The 22,171-nt window shown below is 41.8% G+C and overlaps 1 protein-coding gene across 1 annotated transcript in view; it reads right to left on the bottom strand.

The window, feature by feature from the left end:
- LOC134225916 (uncharacterized) overlaps nt 1-22,171 on the bottom strand; it is a 70,988-nt gene that overhangs the window by 28,708 nt on the left and 20,109 nt on the right. Inside the window, exon 2 of the mRNA XM_062706356.1 lies at nt 14,833-15,612. Within this exon, the coding sequence (XP_062562340.1) occupies nt 14,833-15,601 (769 nt within the window). The 5' untranslated portion in view covers nt 15,602-15,612. The remainder of the gene's footprint in view (nt 1-14,832; nt 15,613-22,171) is intronic.

Raw genomic sequence — 22,171 nt, 5'->3', positions numbered from 1 at the left:
ATGGACACATTGAAGAGCTTCCCTTATTTTAACACGGTTGAGTATCGGATGTTTGTCAATACGTCGTCGAGTTAATTGTATCCTTTCAGTCACAGTAATGTCATATGTTAAAGTTTCAGTAGTCTAATAGTGATCATTATACAAAATTTCTGTCCAGTTGTTCCGTAATTGTTTTTTTTGGTCAAGTTCTATTCCCTTTTCTAATATTCAAACCTTTATTATTTATTAAAATAATGAGGTCTAAAATTCAGTTATTCAGATTCAGGGTATACAATATTCAATATAATAGTGGATGAACGCATCATATGGTCTATCCTCATTTCCGTAAGTGGTCAAGTTATTAGTCTTGTAGCAATAATAGTGGTACTAGTTATTCTCTATCTTGTGAGTGCAATGGTCTCAATTAACTATTCTAACTCTGTCTCTTGTCTTTCTGTCCACCGATGGTCATGTATTTATTTTCGTTTTTTATTATTTATTTGATATCATTAAATTTCAGTCATTTATTTTACTATTGGTCATTTATTTTATTATAAGGTAAAGGTCAGCGAATTTGTCTTAATACGAGAAACACTATGTCATGTCCTTTATATATCCGCTAATTTTTCTAACTAACCTAATAGAAGGAAGAGAGAAACAGTTTTTTTGCGTTGATCCATGCAGCTAGAGAGACTAAAATAAAAAGATTATCGAGAAGATATAATAGATACATTCACTATCTCCAATGCCAAATTAGTAAATCTACAAATTCTACTTTTCACTACTAAAATTCTACTACAGCTATACGGGTACAAAATGAATTATTGTTAGCTACTACTACAAGTATAAATAGATGTATGCTATTTGGATAAGCGTTTGTTTCAGGGTCTTGTTAGTATTAGAGTTAGGTTAGTTAGACCCCTACTGAGCCCTGCCGGCACCTCCAAATTTACCAATAGGCAGTTGTTGTTAGATCGTGCGACACTAACCATTAGTTAACTTGGAGGCATGGTACTTCAAGTGTTTGGTATAACTGTTGACCTTATTTAAGTAAGATGTGATAAAGTTTCTCTACGGAGCTTATTTTCAAACCACTACCATTAAAATAACGATATTCTTGTGAAGGAGATATAAAAAATGGAAAAATATCTTAATTTTTTAATTTAGTGTTGAACTTAACCTTTGTTTGAAAAAAGCACTCTATTAAACAACAAAAATAAAAATAAAATAAAAATCTTTTTAAGACACTTGAAATATCAACGTCAAGCCCCTTATCCATGGACAGGGAATTTCCAACTCTCTGGGCATATTGTATGCAATGTGCTTACTACTCAAGATCAACTTCCAAGTTGCAGTCTAAGAAAAGCTTTAAATTACAACAACTGTCGTAATGCCAAAAGCATTAAGTCGAAACGCAGGCCAAGTTAAAGTTTGAGTGTAGAACCGTTGATAAAGAAAATATCTTGTCTCAAATCTTGATTTGACAATCAATAGTTATAAGACAACATTTCGCCAGTTGGACATAGTATATTCAAGCATAAATACAAAACATAAAAAAAAATCACCGCATAGCTAAAGAACGAAATTTATGAATTCCTAAAAGTGTAACAGGTGGATAAGAAGAACCGAATAAATTATTAGAATTTCAAATAGGCTTATCTCTAAGAAGTGGAGCAGTAGCTGACCATGAACAGCTCGAAGAGTGGCCGACCACCACCACCACCAGTAGCGAAATGGTAAAGATGATGATAATGATGATGATGGTGACGATGATGATGATGATGATGACGATAATGATAACGATGATGGTACCAATAGCCATCGACCACCACTGACGCCACTGCAGATGAACGTGACGCACCCCCTCGGCCACCTCGCCGTCACAGTTCGCGATTCTCGTCGTTGCCACTGGCCGGTGAGCGAATGATTTTGTCGCAAAGATTTGCTGGCCGGTCGTGGCCGCGGCCTGTTCACGTATACGACGGGGCGGCAACAAACGACTCAAAATGCCACTTTGACCACAGTAGCGAATGATTGGCTATACCTACACGTTGCGCGCTTTGTTGTACCATAAGGAATCACACCATAGGGTGACCAAAAAATCATGTGTTTCGAATGTAATTTAACTCCTAAAACAATATTGTTGTAAAACCTGTTTCGAACTAATTTGAACAAATGTTGTTCACAAAATGTATTTAATTATTTTCTGAATTCTTCTACTCTACACACCCTATCTTAGCATACGAACAAACCCGCGCGAGGGTGTTATCTCCTTCAAAGTGTGTACATATTGCATTTGCGAGGAACCGCAACCAACTTGACGTGACTTTCGTCTTCAAGGGAATGGATGGAATCGGTGACGAATCCCCAGCTAGCCTTGGTCCATTAGTGGCGGTGATAGACCACGTTCGTTCTTTCCTCGTGGCAGCTCCTACTGATAGTAGCCCTCGACTTCCGTGTAGCATCGAATCAGAATCAGTTCCAACCTCCCATATCGATAGTTTCTTATCGACATCGCTTACTGGACAGTTATGCCATGGGTGGGTTGCATCATTTGCCTCCCGAAGTAGCCTAGGTGGTGCGTTTCAGACAAGCTTGACGGTTCGAGGAAAAAAAGGTGCCACTCACTATCGATTCGTCGCCCGTTGTCTTGCTTCCCCGTCCACCTCGATTGCCCAGCACCGATTCGCACTGATGTTAAAGTGTTTACGGATACGGTCAGCGGCCGACCGCACCGTCACCTTGTCGAGTGCGGGTCTATTTTTGCCCATCGTAGAGGTGTTCATATTGCATATTGTTACGCTGGTGAACAAGGTAATTATGTACCTGGCTGGAGGCATATCAATATGAGAAATTATTGTTTTACCAATCCATCATTACACTGAAGATACATTTTGGCTATTTTGGGGACACCCCTAACAGCGTTGCCCGGGTTTGAAGCGAACCTCAAAAGTCAAGTCGAGCGAATTGAGGAAGTGCGCACCTGCATCAGCCGCGCTAGCAGCGCGCCTCAAGATGCAACTCTTTTCTATAAGATGCTAAATATGCTGACGGCGGCGGGTGACCACGTCGGCAGCGGCGACACAATAACCAGCGTTTCTGGTCAGAGTTTATCCATTGGCATGGCATGGTGCGGTATTAGCGAGGTGCCGCGCAACAAAAGGTCACCATTGAAAAGTTTCCTGATGAAGCTTCGTGAATGTCAGACCAATAATCATGTTGCAGCAAATTATATTCGGCAAATTCGATAAGATCTAGATAGATGTTGTGTGGTGTATGCACGACACAATCTTGCGCACCACGATAAAATAATGGTGAAACGATTGGTTCACAAAATGTACACCAACCGAATCAGAGTATCATAAACTGCAAAGCCATCCTTCCCATTCAAGTAAAAAATGAGCAAAATAGCCGTCCACGGATACTATTCTATTATTCCCAGGTCAGCTGTAATTGCACGGAGAATCACCAAATGATGTTTAGAACTATGCGTAAAAACGCAAGGTTTAAGCAATACCAGCGCCGGCCGTGTGTAAAATGGTTACGTGATACACGCTTTGATGGAAGCCAACGAAATCATTCGAACTTCTATGATATATCGGTGGGATCAGGGACGGGAATGGTTGACATTTCTTTCTACCATTCATTCTTCCATGCAAAAAATAAAAACAAAACCACGGCAGCCGCAGAAGCAGCCACGCCAAGCAGATGACAGTCAGCACATGCTTTTTTTCTATTTTCTCTCCCCACGATTAATGTTTTCGTACAATAATTTCACAACGTATAACCGTTTTTAATGGGAAAATTCATTTCATTACTCCTTGCTCATTTTAGAGATAAGAACGAATAAATCAGTACCTACGGATAGCACTCCTTCTAGGCTTTGCGCCACAGATAATTAACTGACCGCACGCCGGCACGACTCTAACGTAGCAGCAAACAAACAGTTTGCTTCATCGGCAAAAAAAATGTCACGATGTCGCGTACATTCTTTTGGCAAACTGTTTCGGCTTGTTTGGTGCATGAAATTTGACTGGATAAAATGTGAATATTCACATAATCAGAGTGTTTTAACGTACATTCCCCAACACTGGGTGGGATGTAGGATACAGTCGGTGGGGTTTTGGTTCATTTTGGTAAACGGCATGCCATGTGTAAGTTTAAAAATCTTCGAACGCGCACTAATTATTTTGCTAATCGATCGCAGAACAAAATCTTCCGGATAATCGCGCAATCGTTCCGCGTGCTAGTCGAAAACACGGTCAAACGCATCCCGTTTAACAAGGTATTATTATTTATTTTCGCAAACTAAGGCCTGAGTGGTCTGTGAATTCTCGCTTAACTTTTCAAAAGGACCTAAGTAACATTTTTTCCGCGAATTAATTTGAATAGCGCAATCAACAGAAAAACATGAAAGCTTTTGATTGCAGTACTCACATTAATTCATGAAAAAAATGTTACTTAGGTCCTTTTGAAAAGTTAAGCGAGAATTGCATACAAGTCTTCTCCATTCAGCGCGGTCCATGGCTGGACGTCGCCAACCACACAATCTACGGTTCGCAAATCGTCTTCAACCTGATTGATCCACCTTGCGCGCTGCGCGCCTCGCCTTTTTGTGCCCGTAGACTCGCTATCGAGAACCATTTTCACCGGATTACTGTCCGACATTTTGGCTACGTGCCCAGCCCATCGCAATCGTCCGATTTCGCGCTGAAACATTAATGAATAAAATTAAAGTTTTCAGAAGTTTCGATGGGAGAATAAATTAATTTCAGTTGGTTTTGATTTCCTTTGAGATTTAATCTTAATACAGTCCGTTTCTGATTTTGGCAACATACGTTTTTGGCAACATTTTTCTTCTTTTTTGTTGTGAAAAACTCAAAATTTCAAAACTCAAAACCCAAATCGCAAAAAAAATTGCAACCCGATTAGTTTTAAACGCTTTTAGGAAAAAAAGTTTTCCTTTAAAATCAAAAATGATGATTAAAATCTTTGAATGATTTTAACAACACTGCTACCCGATATTGGCTTTAATCCTAAAATATTTAGAAATAGCTAATAGATATTAACTATGCAATATGATAAATTAAAACAAAACCCAGATTAATCCACCTAGCGGTGATGGTGCCTTTCTCGCGCAAAAAGGTAATAAATGTAGTCTTTACGCTTACACCTCGATGATGTACAAGAAAGGCAAAACAGTTACACCGTCTAATGTTATGATAGAATATTTACACTAGTAGACGACAGATGGCGCTTCCAAAAGTTTCTCGAATTTCCTTTGTTCGAATTTTGACTTTCGGACAATTTCATAGTACTATGAAACTGAACGAAGAGCATACTTACGCCTAAATACGCGCAACACGAGCATCTTTATAGTTCGATGAAACTCGTAATGGGAGCAAGCCACGGATAAACTTTCAAAATATTCATAGATGCAAGGCATTTTTCATAACACATTATTATTCTATGTGATTATGTCTCATCACTATTTTAATATTATCTATTTTTTGCAATTCGCAATTATTATGAAATTCAATAGTGATCAACAGCGTTTCAGTCTCTGTCGGATGCAACTTGTTGCGAGAAAATCGGTTCAGAGTTTCTATGTGAAAATTTGGCTAATGTTTTTTATGGCATTTTGTGCACACACACACATACACACACACACGCACACACGGACAGACAGACATTTGTTCAGCTCATCGAGCTGAGTCGAATGGTATATAACACTATGGGTCTCCGGGACTTCTATCAAAAGTTCGAATTTGGAGTGAAATGATAGCTTTTCGGTACAACTTAGTTGTACGAGAAAGGAAAAAAAGAATATGCGTCTTATGAAATCTATAACAGAAGGCCAAGAAGACAAAAGGTCGAAAAGAGAAAAAGCCGAAATGAACAGGAGGTCGAAACTCGAAAATGGACAAAAGGTCGAAAGGATAAAAGATCAAAAAGAAAAAAAGGTCGAAATGACAAAAGGTTGAAAGGACGAAAGGTCGAAAGAATCAAAAGGTCAAAAAGGACAAAAACAAGGGCGTTTCGTGGACTTTTGGTACACCTGTTCCATCATCCTGCAAAAAAAAATCTCCATCAACCAAGTCGACCCTTTCCATCATTCGGAGTGCACAGGACCCATAACCAACCACTAACATATTAACTCTCACATATTTTATTGTTATGCCTTAAATTTTATGAACCCTCATTAGTACCATCCAGGGTTTGCAGAAATCGCTCTCAATAGATAAAGGACAACGACAAAAGAGAGGCAAAAACTGTTCCGAATCATAACAAGCCATGATAACAAATTTATCAAACTTGTATACAAGTGCGAAAAAACAGAATCGGATAGGCAGCCCCACAGAAAAATGATGATTCTCGCTTTGTTTTCGCTCCTTTCGTGTTGGTTACTGCACGGCTGTGTAGAACAAGTTGAAATGCATCATCAGAGCCAGTGCTCCCCGCATTTGGAGCTTTCTAAAAGAAATTTATCATGGGGTATAGCATCCCGAATCAGTTCTTTATCATGACAGCTTGCGAAAAAAGTTTCTCGTGGTATGCTACATATCGTATATGTATACAGAGATGATAAGTGAGAGACTTGTGCTTTCTCTTTAGGATTCAATCCCTGGTACCATCACTTGATACGACCCCAGACTATAAAGACCAATCAGTCACATTTTAAAAATGGAATGTTTGCAAGTTTTATTGAATTCTTGCGAAATTTTGGAAAAATATACCTTTTTCTATGAGTTTCGCTGATGTCTAATGGATGAATTGATTTTGATATACATATTCGAAATAATTTGATGTCTCTTGATGTCTTGGATGTCCACAATTTTCCTCACAACTGAAGAAAAAACAGTTTATGCCTGTCTGTTGAACCTGAATATGCAGGAGTTGAACGAATGGAGCACCGTTTTCCTTAAATTTAAAAATACCGTCGTCCGGAGTGACGATGGGTCTGTCGACAGTCTGGAGGTCGGATAACAAAATCGTTCAAAAAGGTCTCTTATAATTCAGTTTTCTTATCCTCAGATACATTAAATCTATATTACAAGTATTATATGTGACCCATTCAGTACTGTTGGTCACTGGTCACATTCTCACCCCCATTAAACCCATTGGCACAGCCGACGACGTTTCACGCTAAAATTTCTACAAAAACTGATTTTGGCTAATTTAATAAATTTCTGGACGAATTTTCGAGGTAATTTCTAAAAAATCTTTCTAGAATTGCGTTGGAATTGTATTCAGAAATTCCTTAGGAACTTCCAGAAATAAATTCCAAAGGAATTCTTTAAGTAATGGCCCAGCCAGAATGGTGAGCGCTGCGTTGAAAGGAGGCTTCCGAGCCTCTTGAAAGGAGGCTTCCGAGCCTCTTGAAAGGAGGCTTCCGAGCCTCTTGAAAGGAGGCTTCCGAGCCTCTTGAAAGGAGGCTTCCGAGCCTCTTGAAAGGAGGCTTCCGAGCCTCTTGAAAGGAGGCTTCCGAGCCTCTTGAAAGGGAGGCTTCTGAGCCTCTTGAAAGGAGGCTTCTGAGCCTCTTGAAAGGAGGCTTCTGAGCCTCTTGAAGGAGGCTGAGCCTCTTGAAAGGAGGCTTCCGAGGCCTCTTGAAGGAGGCTTCCAGGCCTCTTGAAAGGAGGCTTCCAGGCCTCTTGAAGGAGGCTGAGGCCTCTTGAAAGGAGGCTTCCGAGCCTCTTGAAAGGAGGCTTCCAGGCCTCTTGAAAGGAGGCTTCCAGGCCTCTTGAAAGGAGGCTTGGAGCCTCTTGAAAGGAGGCTTCCAGGCCTCTTGAAAGGAGGCTTCTGAGCCTCTTGAAAGGAGGCCGAGGCCTCTTGAAAGGAGGCTTCTGAGCCTCTTGAAAGGAGGCTTCCAGGCCTCTTGAAAGGAGGCTTGAGCCTCTTGAAAGGAGGCTTCCAGGCCTCTTGAAAGGAGGCTTGAGGCCTCTTCAAAGGAGGCTTCCAGGCCTCTTGAAAGGAGGCTTCCAGGCCTCTTGAAAGGAGGCTCGGGCCTCTTGAAGGAGGCTTCCAGGCCTCTTGAAAGGAGGCTCTGAGCCTCTTGAAAGGAGGCCCGGGCCTCTTGAAAGGAGGCTTCCAGGCCTCTTGAAGGAGGCTCTGAGCCTCTTGAAGGAGGCTTCTGAGCCTCTTGAAAGGAGGCTTCTGAGGCCTCTTGAAAGGAGGCTGAGGCCTCTTGAAAGGGAGGCTTCTGAGCCTCTTGAAAGGAGGCTGAGCCTCTTGAAAGGAGGCTTCCAGGCCTCTTGAAAGGAGGCCTGAGCCTCTTGAAAGGAGGCTTCCGGGGCCTCTTGAAAGGAGGCTCTGGGCCTCTTGAAAGGAGGCTTCCGGCCTCTTGAAGGAGGCTTCCAGGCCTCTTGAAGGAGGCTTCCAGGCCTCTTGAAAGGAGGCTTCTGAGGCCTCTTGAAGGAGGCTTGGAGGCCTCTTGAAAGGAGGCTTCCTGAGGCCTCTTGAAAGGAGGCTTCTGAGCCTCTTGAAAGGAGGCTTCCAGGCCTCTTGAAAGGAGGCTTCCGAGCCTCTTGAAAGGAGGCTTCCAGGCCTCTTGAAAGGAGGCTCTGAGCCTCTTGAAAGGAGGCTTCTGAGGCCTCTTGAAAGGGAGGCTCTGAGCCTCTTGAAGGAGGCTTCCTGAGCCTCTTGAAAGGGGAGGCTTCCAGGCCTCTTGAAAGGAGGCTTCTGAGCCTCTTGAAAGGAGGCTTCCAGGCCTCTTGAAAGGAGGCTTCCAGGCCTCTTGAAAGGAGGCTCTGAGGCCTCTTGAAAGGAGGCTTCCGGGTCTCTTGGAAGGATGTCTCCGGGCCTCTTGAAAGGAGGCTTCCGGGCCTTTTGAAGGAGGCTTCCGAGCCTCTTGAAAGGAGGCTTCCGAGCCTCTTGAAAGGAGGATCTGAGCCTCTTGAAAGGAGGCTTCTGAGCCTCTTGAAGGAGGCTTCCAGGCCTCTTGAAGGAGGCTTGAGGCCTCTTGAAGGAGGCTTCTGAGCCTCTTGAAAGGAGGCTTCCAGGCCTCTTGAAAGGAGGCTTCTGAGCCTCTTGAAGGAGGCTGGGCCTCTTGAAGGAGGCTTCAGGGCCTCTTGAAAGGAGGCTTCCAAGCCTCTTGAAAGGAGGCTGGCCTCTTGAAGGAGGCAGCCTCTTGAAGGAGCTTCCAGCCTCTTGAAAGGAGGCTTCAAGCCTCTTGAAGGAGGCTTCTGAGCCTCTTGAAGGAGGCTGAGGCCTCTTGAAAGGAGGCTCTGAGCCTCTTGAAAGGAGGATTCTGAGCCTCATTAAAGGAGCTTCTAGGCCTATTGAAAGGAGGCTTCCGAGCCTCTTGAAGGAGGCTTCGAGGCCTCTTGAAAAGAGGCTCTGAGCCTCTTGAAAGGAGGCCTGAGGCCTCTTGAAGGAGGCTTCTGAGCCTCTTGAAGGAGGCTGAGGCCTCTTGAAAGGAGGCTTCTGAGCCTCATGAAAGGAGGCTTCTAGGCCTATTGAAAGGAGGCTTCAGAGCCTCATGAATGGAGGCTTCCAAGCCTCTTGAAAGTAGGCTTCCGAGCCTTTTTAAACGAGGATTTCGAGCCTCTTGAAAGGAGGCTTCCGAGCCTCTTGAAAGGAGGCTTTCAAGCCTCTTGAAAGGAGGCTTCCAAGCCTCTTGAAAGAAGGCTTCCGAGCCTCTTGAAAGGAGGCTTCCGAGCCTCTTGAAAAGACGCTTCCGAGCCTCTTGAAAGGAGGCTTCCGAGCCTCTTGAAAGGAGGCTTCCGAGTCTCTTGAAAGGAGGCTTCCGAGCCTCTTGAAAGAAGGCTTCCGAGCCTCTTGAAAGAAGGCTTCCGAGCCTCTTGAAAGGAGGCTTCCAAGCCTCTTGAAAGGAGGCTTCCGAGCCTCTTGAAAGGAGGCTTCCAAGCCTCTTGAAAGGAGGCTTCCAAGCCTCTTGAAAGGAGCCTCTTCACCGGACCAAGAATCGAAATCACCATCTCCGAATTGAGAATCCTACGCCTTTTCTCGCAAAGCTAACTCAACTGGAGACCCGAATCCATCAGTATAGTGGACAAATTTATAGTTGCCTCGAAACCCATTTTACGAAATAATAAATTACATAATTACGAAAGACAAGCTCAGCAAACTTATAGGGGTCTCCAGTAGCCTTGCTAACAAAGGCGTAGGATTGGCAATCCGGAAATGGCGAGTTCGATTCTCGGTCCGGTCTAAAATGTTTTCGGGTTTGAAACATTCTCAACACCCTGGGCATAGAAAAGCTTTAATAACTGAGGAAATGCTAATAGAATACTAAGTTAAAAAAGCTAGACCAAGTTCCAGTTGGAATGTAGAGCCATGGAGAAGAAGAAAAAAATAGTCGGATGTGGTCAATGTGTCTGAAAGCTCTCAAAAGTTCATCTTGTTTAGATATTCAAAATCATAAAGTTTGATTCGTAGCAAGATAGATTTCTGAGCTAATCAAAATGTGTGCACTTTCCTTTAGGCAATTATTCCACCAAAAAAATCTAAAGAACTGCCCCAAGTAACATTTTTAGTTTTATAACGCTCTTGAAGACCATTATTTACTCTTCAAGATTGCATTAAAATCTTTATAAAACCAAAATGTTACTGGGGAGCTTAGCCTCTCCCCCTATAAAAAATTCAAAATTTCAATAGCAAGCACCCCTAAATTATCTCCGATGGAACTCAAATTTTTCATAGGGGCATGTTTAGGGCTTAGGAAATGTTTGCATAATGTCCGGTTTTTAAATTCGATGAAAAATTGTTTTCGCCATAAGAATTTTTTTCAAAGTCCCAAAACTGTCGATTTTTATCAAAAAAATAATTCTCAAAGTTTCATGCACAAAAAAAAACAAAAAAAAATTTTCCCCTTGTGAGAAAATTTTTGAGCAACCCCAAATCATGTCCGATTTAGCTCAAATTTAGCATAGGGGGATATTTTTGGCTACGAAAACGTTTGCGTATCGTCCTGTGCATAAATTCGATGAAAAAAATATTCATCATCTGAAAACATCTCTAAGTCCCAAAAATGTTCTAAAAGAAAAAATCGATTTTTTTTTAAATAGCATCAGATCTCAACGTTTCATGCATTTTTAAGTGATTTGGCATCAAAAACAAAAATTCTATTTTCGACCTTCCCTTTCCCCCCTTGGGAAAATTTTCATGGGTAAAAATTTCAAAACTTTGATAAATTTTAGGCACTTATAAATCATGTCCGATTGAACTCAAATTTTGCATGGGGTCATATTTTGGGGTAAAGAAACTAGTGAGCAATGTCGTTTTTTTAAAATTTGATGACAATTTTTTTCCCATATATTCCATTGGCACCCTAAGGGAAATGTTTTATAACTGATCAAAACATGTCCACGTGGTATATAAACAGCCCCTAATTTGTTTTCAACAATGTTTTAACATTTTTATGTGATATTTTTTCAAATTTTTCCCATATACAGTATCGAGCCGATTTTGTCACTCCCCGATTTTGTCTACCCCCGATTATTGTCTGCACCCTATTTTATAACGTTTTCGACCCAATTTTGTCAGCCCAAAAAAAAATTGAAAATTATAGTTTTTTTTTGTAACTTAAATAATAATGCAAAAAAAACAATGATCTTCATGAAGTAATTTTCACTGCCTATGGTTTATTATTAATCATTTCTGAGTTCCTGTTAAATATTGTGTAAGCCTTTTCGACAAGAAACTATGGGTTCCGTTCACGTTTTTCTCAAGACATAAACTGATTCATATTTGTGAAACAAATGTAAAGAAAACCAGTGTTCTAAAGTGGAATTGTTTGAAGAGTTTCAGCTTTTAAAGAGCCATAAATGTGTTAGGTTTCCAAGTACCTTTTCAGGCTTTTTTCGATATGGCCAATGTTGTTTGCAAAAAATTTCTTTCAGTAGCAAAATCAACACGATTCCTGTGAAGTTCTTAAGCCATGTGCACAGAAAATTTATCTTATCGCTTCTTATAGTTCATATGAGTCATGTTTTTCCTCGTGTTGCAAAAGTATGGTTTTGAATCCTTTGAAAGAATTCCTCACCCCTTCTGTCCAGGTTATCCTTCCGGGAAAACCGATTAATACCGAAAGCTTCGATGTCGAAATAAAGACCATTTTGCCACCCACGCCACCATACCGGCATCATCGTCCATGCAGAACAAGGGAAAAATCCACTCCGGCGAGCAACGGGCCACTGTGCACGGGGACTCGATGGCAGGGTTTAGCAGTTCAGAGCACTCGCTCTGGTTAGCCCTTCCCTGAAATCCCACACACCCGAAAATAAATCGAGACCGAAAGAAAAAAAATCGTTCCGCCAGCCAGAGACTCGCACACAGTGAAACGAACAGCCCAGCAGCAGCAGCGGAACCCAACGACGACGCACTTCCAGAGGGAACACAACTCGGGGCTCGCAGGCAGGGTTCTTTTGCGCGCTTCCTTTTGCCATCTATCGACCGTGGCCTTTTTCCCATGAGCCCGCTTCTTGTCTTCGAAGCGATGCCTGCCTGCGCTCGGGATGATGATGACGGTTGGTGATGATGATGATGACGCTGATGATGATGGGGGACGTCTGCACTGGCACACTCCGGTGGACGATGAGGGGGTGTGTGCGTGAATCCACCAAAGCATGAGGCAGGACGAGAAACGAACCGAAGGAAATGAGAAGAAACTGAAGCGTAGGCTTTCAGCTGGCAGCATGACACGCGGTGCGGCGCGGCAACAGCAGACGAAGGGGACCACTTGTCCTCGTCTTCGTCCTCGCAGCAGCAGCACCAGCACCAGCAGCCGTACCTATATAACAGATGGCACATTTTCGTGTGTACCTTCGCCGGGCATAGTGCGAGGGCCGTTATTTTGTGCGAGGGAAAAAAGGGTCGTTGTCTGGGGACTTCTTGGGGAGACCATCGCAGCAGGGTGGCCGAGTTTGAGTCGGTTCAAAGAATTGGCCAAGGTTCCCTTGCTAGAGAGTCTATGAAATTATTTTGTTTTTCTTGCTTCGAGGAAGACTTACTGTGGTGGATACTTCCACAGTAGAAGTTAACCTGGAAAATACTCGAAAATTTGACATCGTCGGAAACATACATTAAATTTTGATTAAGAGTCAAATTACATAATGAAAGATTCGCAATTTACACCTAGAATATCTCATCTTTGTTTGGGATCATGCTTGGTTATCCAAACTGATGAAAACTCGAAATTTCGTGGGACTGAAAGGATGGCCAATTCGTATCCCTATCAATCAGTCAATATATCATAATCTCCATAACAATCTACAAACCCAACTTTTTAAGCTTACGCACAGCATAAGGTTGTTGATAAAGATTGTTTTTAAACGTACATCACGCTCATCGGTAATTACGAGTGATGTTTGCAAAAAAAAGATATAAACAGTCCAGAATATACGTTGACGGGTCCACCTACGCTAATCAAGTACCAATCAGAAGCTAGCCTCTTCGTTGAATGGGTCATAGAAGTTATGACCATCGATCAATTCCAAATTGCCATAATAAACATCATTTAATCGATGTGTTTTACACTGCGCTTCAGGTATAAAGGTCGAAATCGCAAAAGGACACTATCATTGAGCTTATGGGTTTCCTTTCTTCATCCGCCCAAAGAAGCTCGACCCAGCATCATCAATACGGCACCGAGGCCAGCAGCGGAGGCGAGCAGCTCATAAGAAGCGGAGAACGAAATTTGACCGCACGTTCACCCTGACGGTCCCTTTACCGTCTCCCCCTTCGTCACCATTACCACCTTCCGCTGTGCCATAAGTAAGTGTAGGTACGAATTTTGTGCGGTGCCGTCGCCGTGTCCGTGTGCGTCATCGTCCGCCACCGCCTAAGCGCTCTCAAACAAGCGAAAGGGAAAAAAATGCTCCGAACCGGATGGCCGCACACCGCACCGTTGCCATCGTTGTCGACTGTGCCGTGCCGTGCCGTGCCGGGGCCTGCAGCAGCTCAAGCTGCAGAGCCGAGGCCATCCCAAACCGGAATGGCAGCAGTAGGGGATGGACGTGGAGCGGTGCGGGGGGTTCGCCAACAAGAGCAACAACAACAACAGCAGCAGCAGTGCACTGCGAAGAAGACTTTGACTACTCGGGTACACGGACGGTCGGTCCCCTTGACTTGAGCGTTTCAGCTGCCTGCTGCTGCTGTTGGCCGCAAGCGAAGGCAATGACGCGGCGGCGGTGATGGCTGTGTGGTTGTGCCCGGGTACAGGTTTCAAAGGAGGGTTTCTCAGAACGTCGAGAAATCGCTTTTCCTTCCCCAGCCCCGGGTGATGTCGAGGCCCAAACCCAGTTCGCCGGAGATGCGATGGCAACTGCGCAAAAAATAGCAACGAGGGTCAACGGAAATTATCCGGGCCGGGGCCTTCCCAGGCACAGCATAGAACGCCACGGCAACAACTGATGTAATGCTGCTGCCAATGACGGTGTCAATGATTACGCGATGATGATGATGATGGGACTCTCGCTGTGAGGAAACTTTTCCTTTGTCCGTTGGGTCGGACCTGAAACCAGGGCACACCGCTACCAACCCACGACGCAACAGCGACGGTGCTGCGGTGGCTGCCCGAGACTGGAATTTTATCGATTTTCGGTGAGAGGGACCGCGTGAATTATGTAAGCGAAACCGTGGCCATTTTGAGCCTCGCTTGGTTGACGACTTAACCGCTGGCTGACCAACCATGTGGGTGCAGCTCGTAAACGATAATAAATTATTCAATCTCATTCTTGATGGAGCCCAAATTACTCTCCTAGTATTACGAAAAACTTGTCCTTAATGGCAGATCAACCATTTACTTGATCCAACCAAACCGACTTTCGAAAGTAGAAAGGACATCGCTCGAACCCCTTCACCCAAAACCCCACGTACAAAGTAAAATCGACTTACCAGTGCAATTAACGGGATCCTCCGTGTCGGAAACGTCTCGCGATAACTGTGGCCGTTGCAGCTGCTGCTGCAATAATGTCTTTCCCTGCTGATTACTATTGTGGTCAACGTCGCCGCTGTCCTCCTCCTCCTCAACGAACACGTTCCCCACGGTGTCCGAATCGCGGACATTGAAATCATAATTCGGCTTCAGCCCGGCCTTTTTTAGCGCATCCACGTAGCGCGAAATTGTACGCAAACTGGGCAGCTGTAGTTCTCCATCGCGGATCAACGATTGATACGCTTGGACCCCAATGGCGGCCTTCAACTTTATTGCCGCCTTAAGGTTCGGTTCCTTCCACTTTTTGCGAATATCTTCATCTGCAACGGTGCCCACATTTGGCTGCGGTGGTTGCTGCTGTGGGGTGCTGCCACCACTGTTACTGCCATCAACCAAAGGAGTCGATGTTGAAGCAGCACCGGAAGTAGCAGCTTGCAATTTATCGGATAACCGTTTCATGCGCTTTTTTGCTGCGTAGAACTCTCGCTTCATAGTGCCGTAGCGTATTTTATTGGCATCCAGCATATTTTTGTACTCCAGTAGAGTGGTCAAGAGACGACTGTTCTCGTCTCGCAGGACGGTTACATCGTTGCTATCGCTCAGGACCGGTACGATACCGTTCGGAAGTCGGTTGCTGCCAACGTGGAGACTGCCGTTAGATTCTTGCTGTTGGTGCTGGGTATGTTCCTGGTCGGAACCGTCTTCCATCGCGTATGATGAGTCAGTCATTTTGACGGAAGCTGGAGAGATGAAGGAAATAACATAATAAATTATTAATGTGAAGTATTCGAAATCATAAACAGGGTGGCCACTGAATTCAATTTTTAAATTCCCGGTTTTTCCCGCTTTTCCCGAAAAATTTTGTTAATTTTTTTTGGTTTTTATTTTCGTTTTTTTTTTTCATTTAAAACTAGGGCACCCACCAGTGTTAACTTGAAAAACCCAGATTAATTCACCTAGCGGCGATGGCTGGCTCATTATAAAATGTATCGAGGAAAGTTCTTTAGAGAGGTCAAAGCAATACAAATATAAAGTATATAATGGTTTTGACTGTCATATAAATTTCTAAAACATTTGGAATAATTCTTATTTTTCTTTTTTAGCTTCCAAATTTTTGAAATAATTCATTATTAGCAACAGACAGCGCCGTAGCGTGTGGTTGGCCAGGTTGGCCCCCGCCAAGGGCGCCAGGCCTTACGGGGGCGCCGAAATCAAAGATTTCTCTATGGGTAATGGTCACAAATTATTCTCAAATTCTCTGGTTCAAAGTAATTCATCTTCAAGCGATTAGATGATTTCCTCGATAATCAAAGATTCTGTAATCAACCGTTTGATTAGTATTTGGAGAGCCCTTTCCCGTATATAACTGGGATACAGGTATCGGAACGGCGGCTCAGGGGCACATTTCCCTCAATTTAGTAGATTTGTGCCATCGCCTTAACTGTCTTTTTCATCATTTATTTGACGGATAAGGAAGTAAAAACAAAATTATAAGCACAGGAACTGCAAATGGAAAAGAGCATGGAGCAGGCTTCTGAGGAGGAAGCCCTCGAAGGGGGCTTTTCAATACGCTAAAGCCGAAACACAGAGTAGACTGTAAAAAACGTATACACGGAAGAAATGATAGAGAATTTCTGTGAATTTGAGATAAATTTACTCATTTTACGCAGACAAACTATTTAAGGTCGAAAACGATCGCATTTGATCAAGTGATATTTCCGATTTCATCAAACCAGAAACTTGTATGATTTCAATGGTAAAAAGACAAATCGAAAACGTTGAATATTCGATGAGTATTGATAATATGAGTTTGATTTTTCCTCTTGTTTCTATACAAACTGGTTAAGCGGTTAAACGAGGATGAATATTTGGAGTGACATTACTTATCTAACAGCTACTGAATACAAAGAATCTGCAGGTTTTCCTTGATACGACTATGCCCAATCCTTATTCCGACCATCTACCAATTCACTACGTAGTTGAAGTTAATTGAAAGTCCTGTAGTTCCTTAAAACCACCGACCAAACAACTAGTTGATTTGATCATCAAGATGGAGGTTCTGAAGGTTATTCAATCCACTTCAAAAAAGGATTTTTTATTTGTCTAGGTCCAATATAGCTTCAAGATCCAACCAGCACATATTTTATTGGCTTAACTAGATCCACCAGTGCGTGAATTCACAAAAAGGAAGTTCGGAATGTTCTGTCGAGAATCCGCGAACTACTAGTTCAAGTTATTTTTATTTACGTTGATTTATTGAATTCAAAAATTCGTAAAAATTTCAACGGATTTCTAGGAATTTTATTAAGGAAAAGTAATGCCTTCTTCCGACCTCTATAAGACTATTGAAGCTTGAGGAATTCATGAAGAAAATTCTACACTTGATCTAAAATCTCCCTGATTTTAACGCACTCTTTGTTTTGAACATCTGCAAGATAGGGGCGCCAGAAAAAGTTTCGCCAAGGGCGCAGGAAGGCCACGCTACGGCTCTGGCAACAGACGATGAAAATCATTAGCTGTTATCAGTTTTATTTCTAAGTATAAAATTCTGTACAAAAAATGTGGCAAAATAGGCCTAGCCCTCGTATGTGGAAGACATCGTACTTCGACGACGAGGTGTTTGAGGAAGCGCTCCGCCGCGAGCACTATACTCTCGATCTGAGCGGGGAGCAGCTGGTAACAGTACTCTCGCGTGCATGCGATGCCACCATGCCTAGGAAAGTCCACCCTAGGAATGGGAGGCCACCGGCTTACTGGTGGACTCAAGCAATTGCGAACCTGCGGCAAGGAGGCGGATGCAGCGAGCACACACAGAAGAGGAGCGTGTTGAACGACGGGTGGCGTTCGTGGCTGCTAGAGCCGCTCTGAAGACTGAGATTAGATCCCTGCATCGAGGGCCTGTGTCAAAGTGCCAACGCGAATCCATGGGGTGACGCCTATAGGGTCGTAATGGCCAAGACACGTGGGGCGATGTCCCCTACAGAGCGGTCTCCAGAGATGCTGGAGAGGTTCATCGCGGGGCTCTTGTGGAGCTTCCAGGGTCAATGGTGGCCGACGAGGGAAGAGTAACCGTGGCGGAACTTGCGGGGTTGCACAGTCCCTTAGTGTAGGTAAGGCTCCAGGACGCCAGGGCTGGTAGCGACCGAAGCCACTAAAATAAGTGACTTTAGTGACCAAAGCTGACGAAAAAAGGGACCAAAAAGTGACTTTCAGTTGCAGGAAAAGTGACCAAATAGTGACTTCCAATTTCAGTTGCAAGTTCGATGAGACGAAATCAAGCGTTTTTTTGGTCGAAGGAAAATATTTTTTCCGTAAATTGTGGCGGAAAACATCTTTCATTCAAAAAGAAACTCAGAAGAGAAACGAAATCGTACACGCTATCTTTTTCTAATCAGTGACTAAATAAAAATGTATTGCCCTCTCTTTTAACCACAGGTTATTCTACTCAATATAAGTCAAAAGCAGGACTACTCAAAACTATGAGTAGTCTCTCCCGTAACACGGTAGATCACTTTGACGTAGTGTGTTGCGGTGTAAGATCTGCCAAACAGGCTACGCTGCATGGCCAAAAACAGTATTACTCAAGGATTCAAGGATTCAAGAAAGGATTGATTTCCTATTGATAAGTAGCGCGCCTTCAATGGGATTGCTCTCTATGAAGGGTCTAAATAGCGGGACCTTGTCATGGTGGTCTTTCGAAAACAAAAAAAAAACAACTGTATCGAAACCGATACAGCATTGCTTTTCAATAGCACTGTAGTAATTCGACATTAGGGTGTCCCAAAATTGGACAAAGTCTGGGATTTTGGGGGCTCAACCTTCAAATGAAAGCTTAGGGTAAAACAAAAGAAAAATTGTTCTACGACAACTCTGGGAAATGACGTTTAGGGGTGGCCCCGACGCGTTTTATGAAAAAAGTGCATTTTTTATAGGTAACATCGAAAATACCGGTATATCGGAAAGAAATTCCATGAAACCCATTCATTTTATATTTTTTACATTTAACTTAGGATCTTTACTTCATGGTAAAACATTGATACGGCATGTTTTAGATCTATATATTTTTCACTGATGCTTCAAATGCCCAAAAATGATGAATTTTTCTTAATATTTTTTTATTAATGCATCTAAAACGGGCATCCATCATAATGCTTTCAAAACTAGATATACATAGAAAGATGGGGAATTTTATAACGAATATTTTGCTAAAAATAGCAACCTTCTATCTCTAACCGTTTAAAAGTTATTCACGATTTACTGCAGCTCGGAAAAAGACTTTTTGAAATTTCAGATCATAATACCTGGATCATGTTTAAGTAAAAAACGCCTACTTTTCCATACCAACCAAATGAGCGCTTTAATAACCAATATAGTATTCATATGAGTTGCATAAAATTGATTTTAATACTTATTTGAGTGTTATAATGGAAACCCAACGATGGACCAGCAGTAACATGACTGACTACAAATTGTTCAGTTAGTCTGGGTGAGTGCTCAAATAGATTGATGAATATGGTTCCAAAACTACCCATAGGTAGGTTCAGTTTTCGTGTCATGGTTTGTCGAGCTGTGCAATGTTTCTCGATAACATGGAAATTAGTTGTTTTGTGACCATCTTGATTTTTTGCAAGAACGATCATGTGAAGCAAATCCAACTAGATCATTTTGATATCGATATTTTACGCCATATTGAAGCTCATTTTACGCCATTTCAAAAATAGTGTGTGCAACTAATTGCAAAACTCGTTTTTATCAGCACTCGTAGTATTTATCTCATTCGGCCAGCCTCGTTGGATAAACGTACAACCATGCTGATTAAATCATCTTTTTGCAACTAGTTACACAAATTACTATTATCATTATTATTTTATAATGCATATTGAAATATTTGGCATCTACCATCTACGGAATCTCTGGAAATAAGAACAATCTACACTAATTACGAACTATTTTGCCTACCAATACTGAATATAATGATAAATTGATTGCATCGATAAATCGGGACCAAAATGATCCAGCCGGATTAACTTCACATGATAGTGCTGGTTAAAAAATCAAGTTGGTCAGAAAACAATTAATTTCCATGTTATCGTGAAACATTGCACAGCTCACCAAACCATGAAACGATAGCTGAACCTACCTATGGGTAGTTTTGAAACCATATTCATCAATCTATTTGAGTACTCACCCAGACTAACTGAACAATTTGTAGTCAGTCATGTTACTGCTGGTCCATCGTTGGGTTTCCATTATAACACTCAAATAAGTATTAAAATCAATTTTATGCAACTCATATGAATGCTATATTGATTATTAAAGCACTCATTTGGTTGGTATGGAAAAGTTGGCGTTTCTTTACTTAAACATGATCCAGGTATTATGATCCGAAATTTCAAAAAGTCTTTTTCCAAGCTGCAGTAAATCGTGAATAACTTTTAAACGGATAGAGATAGGAGGTTGCTATTTTTAGCAAAATATTCGTTATAAAATTCCCCACCTTTCTATGTATATCTAGTTTCGAAAGCATTATGATGGATACCCGTTTTGGATGCATTAATAAAAAAATATTAAGAAAAATTCATCATTTTTGGGCATTTAAAGCATCAGTGAAAAATATATAGAGCTAAAACATGCGGTATCAAAGTTTTACCATAAAGTATAGACCCTAAATTAAATGTAAAAAATATAAAATGGATGGGTTTCATCGAATTTCTTTCCGATATACCGGTATTTTCGATGTTACCTATAAAAAATGCACTTTTTTCATAAAACGCGTCGGGGCCACCCCTAAACGTCATTTCCCAGAGTTGTCGTAGAACAATTTTTCTTTTGTTATACCCTAAGCTTTCATTTGAAGGTTGGGCCCCCAAAATCCCAGACTTGGTCCAATTTTGAGACACCCTATTCGACATGCACTTAAACACTAAGGATACGGGTAACGCTACAATAGATCTGGTCGCAGTGGCACCTCCGAACAGGAAAAAAAATGAGTAGTCTTGCAAGCAAATCAAATTTTTACGCCACTGGAAGTGAGCGAAATATGGTTATCACTCATAACACCTGTTTTTCTTTCCCGAAAATGATTTCTCGGCGATCTGCGATCATTGGACTCTACTTTAGAAAGTTGCAGAGAATTCTACGATTTGTCGCTGGTGCCACGGAAGTTTTTGGAGTTTTTAGTGCGACAGGAACAACAGTACGGATCGTTTTGGTAGAAAACGAAACGAAACTTAAAAAGTACAACGAGCCCACTATGGGGAAAAGGGTGGCCATTAATCGGAAAATTTACTATCTCCAATTTGTCTAGTTTATATTTCATTAGAAAGTATATACCCTAGATAAGAGAATCGGAAAATATTGAAGCGCTGTGTTTATTCAGTCAAAAGATATGGGCTGGTGAAGTGAAAAAAGCTCATAAAAATAAAAAATCATTACTAACTTTGATTTGTATGTTATGAAGTCATTTTTTCTCCAAATATAATGTTTTATGTACTATTTCAAAGCTTAAAACTTTAGCTTTCCGATAGATTGGTTTGTTTTGTACGCGAAGTTTAATATCAAAAAGTTGTAGAAGAAAAACTCTAATTATCATAATTCTTTGCTATAAAATGGTCCTGCAAACCTAATGCCCCCAAATGTCCCCTGATCTGTGAATGGGGGATTGAAATATAACCCTAGTTCCACCTTCTAGTGAGTGATTTGCTTGCGCATATTTGCGCGTACACGAGAACGCTGCGATCAAAGTTTTCTTGTAAATTATAGTTTTTATTCTCTATACCTCGTTATGATTAGAACAACAAATGAACAACATTATTACTAAAAATATGGTTATTTGCTATTTTATGCATGCTGTATTGGAAAAAAAAACAAAAAAAAATTAATTTTTTTTTTCGCGTGTGACATTTTTTGAAAGGTTAACGATGGCCCTTAAAGGGTTAAAAAAGGTTCCTAAATATTCCTGCCCATAAAATATGTTGCATAGAAACAGTTTTCATTGAAAAAATATTTTTGGCCGCCCATTTGTATGAGAATTCCCCATAGTGGAGTCCCGGATTGAACGCTCGACCTCCTGCTTGTAATGAGGACCATGCGCTGTGAACTTTTGAATATTTTTTCTCAAAAATACGCAGATTTTCCGACTTGCAGTGCCGAGTGCGTATTCATTTTTGCTATGGAATTTGACAGTGCATGCAAACTTCAAAATTGGGGAGACTTGATCTCCTTTCTATAATCTCTACTTAATATTTTTTTAGAGCAAACCCATCATTACATCCTTCCAATTACAAAAAAATAAGAAAA

The sequence above is a fragment of the Armigeres subalbatus genome, chromosome 3 (genome assembly GCF_024139115.2).
Source record: "Armigeres subalbatus isolate Guangzhou_Male chromosome 3, GZ_Asu_2, whole genome shotgun sequence".
NCBI lineage: Eukaryota > Metazoa > Arthropoda > Insecta > Diptera > Culicidae > Armigeres > Armigeres subalbatus.
The sequence above is the reverse complement of the archived record's forward strand: the minus strand, read 5'-3'. Positions and strand labels throughout refer to the sequence as shown.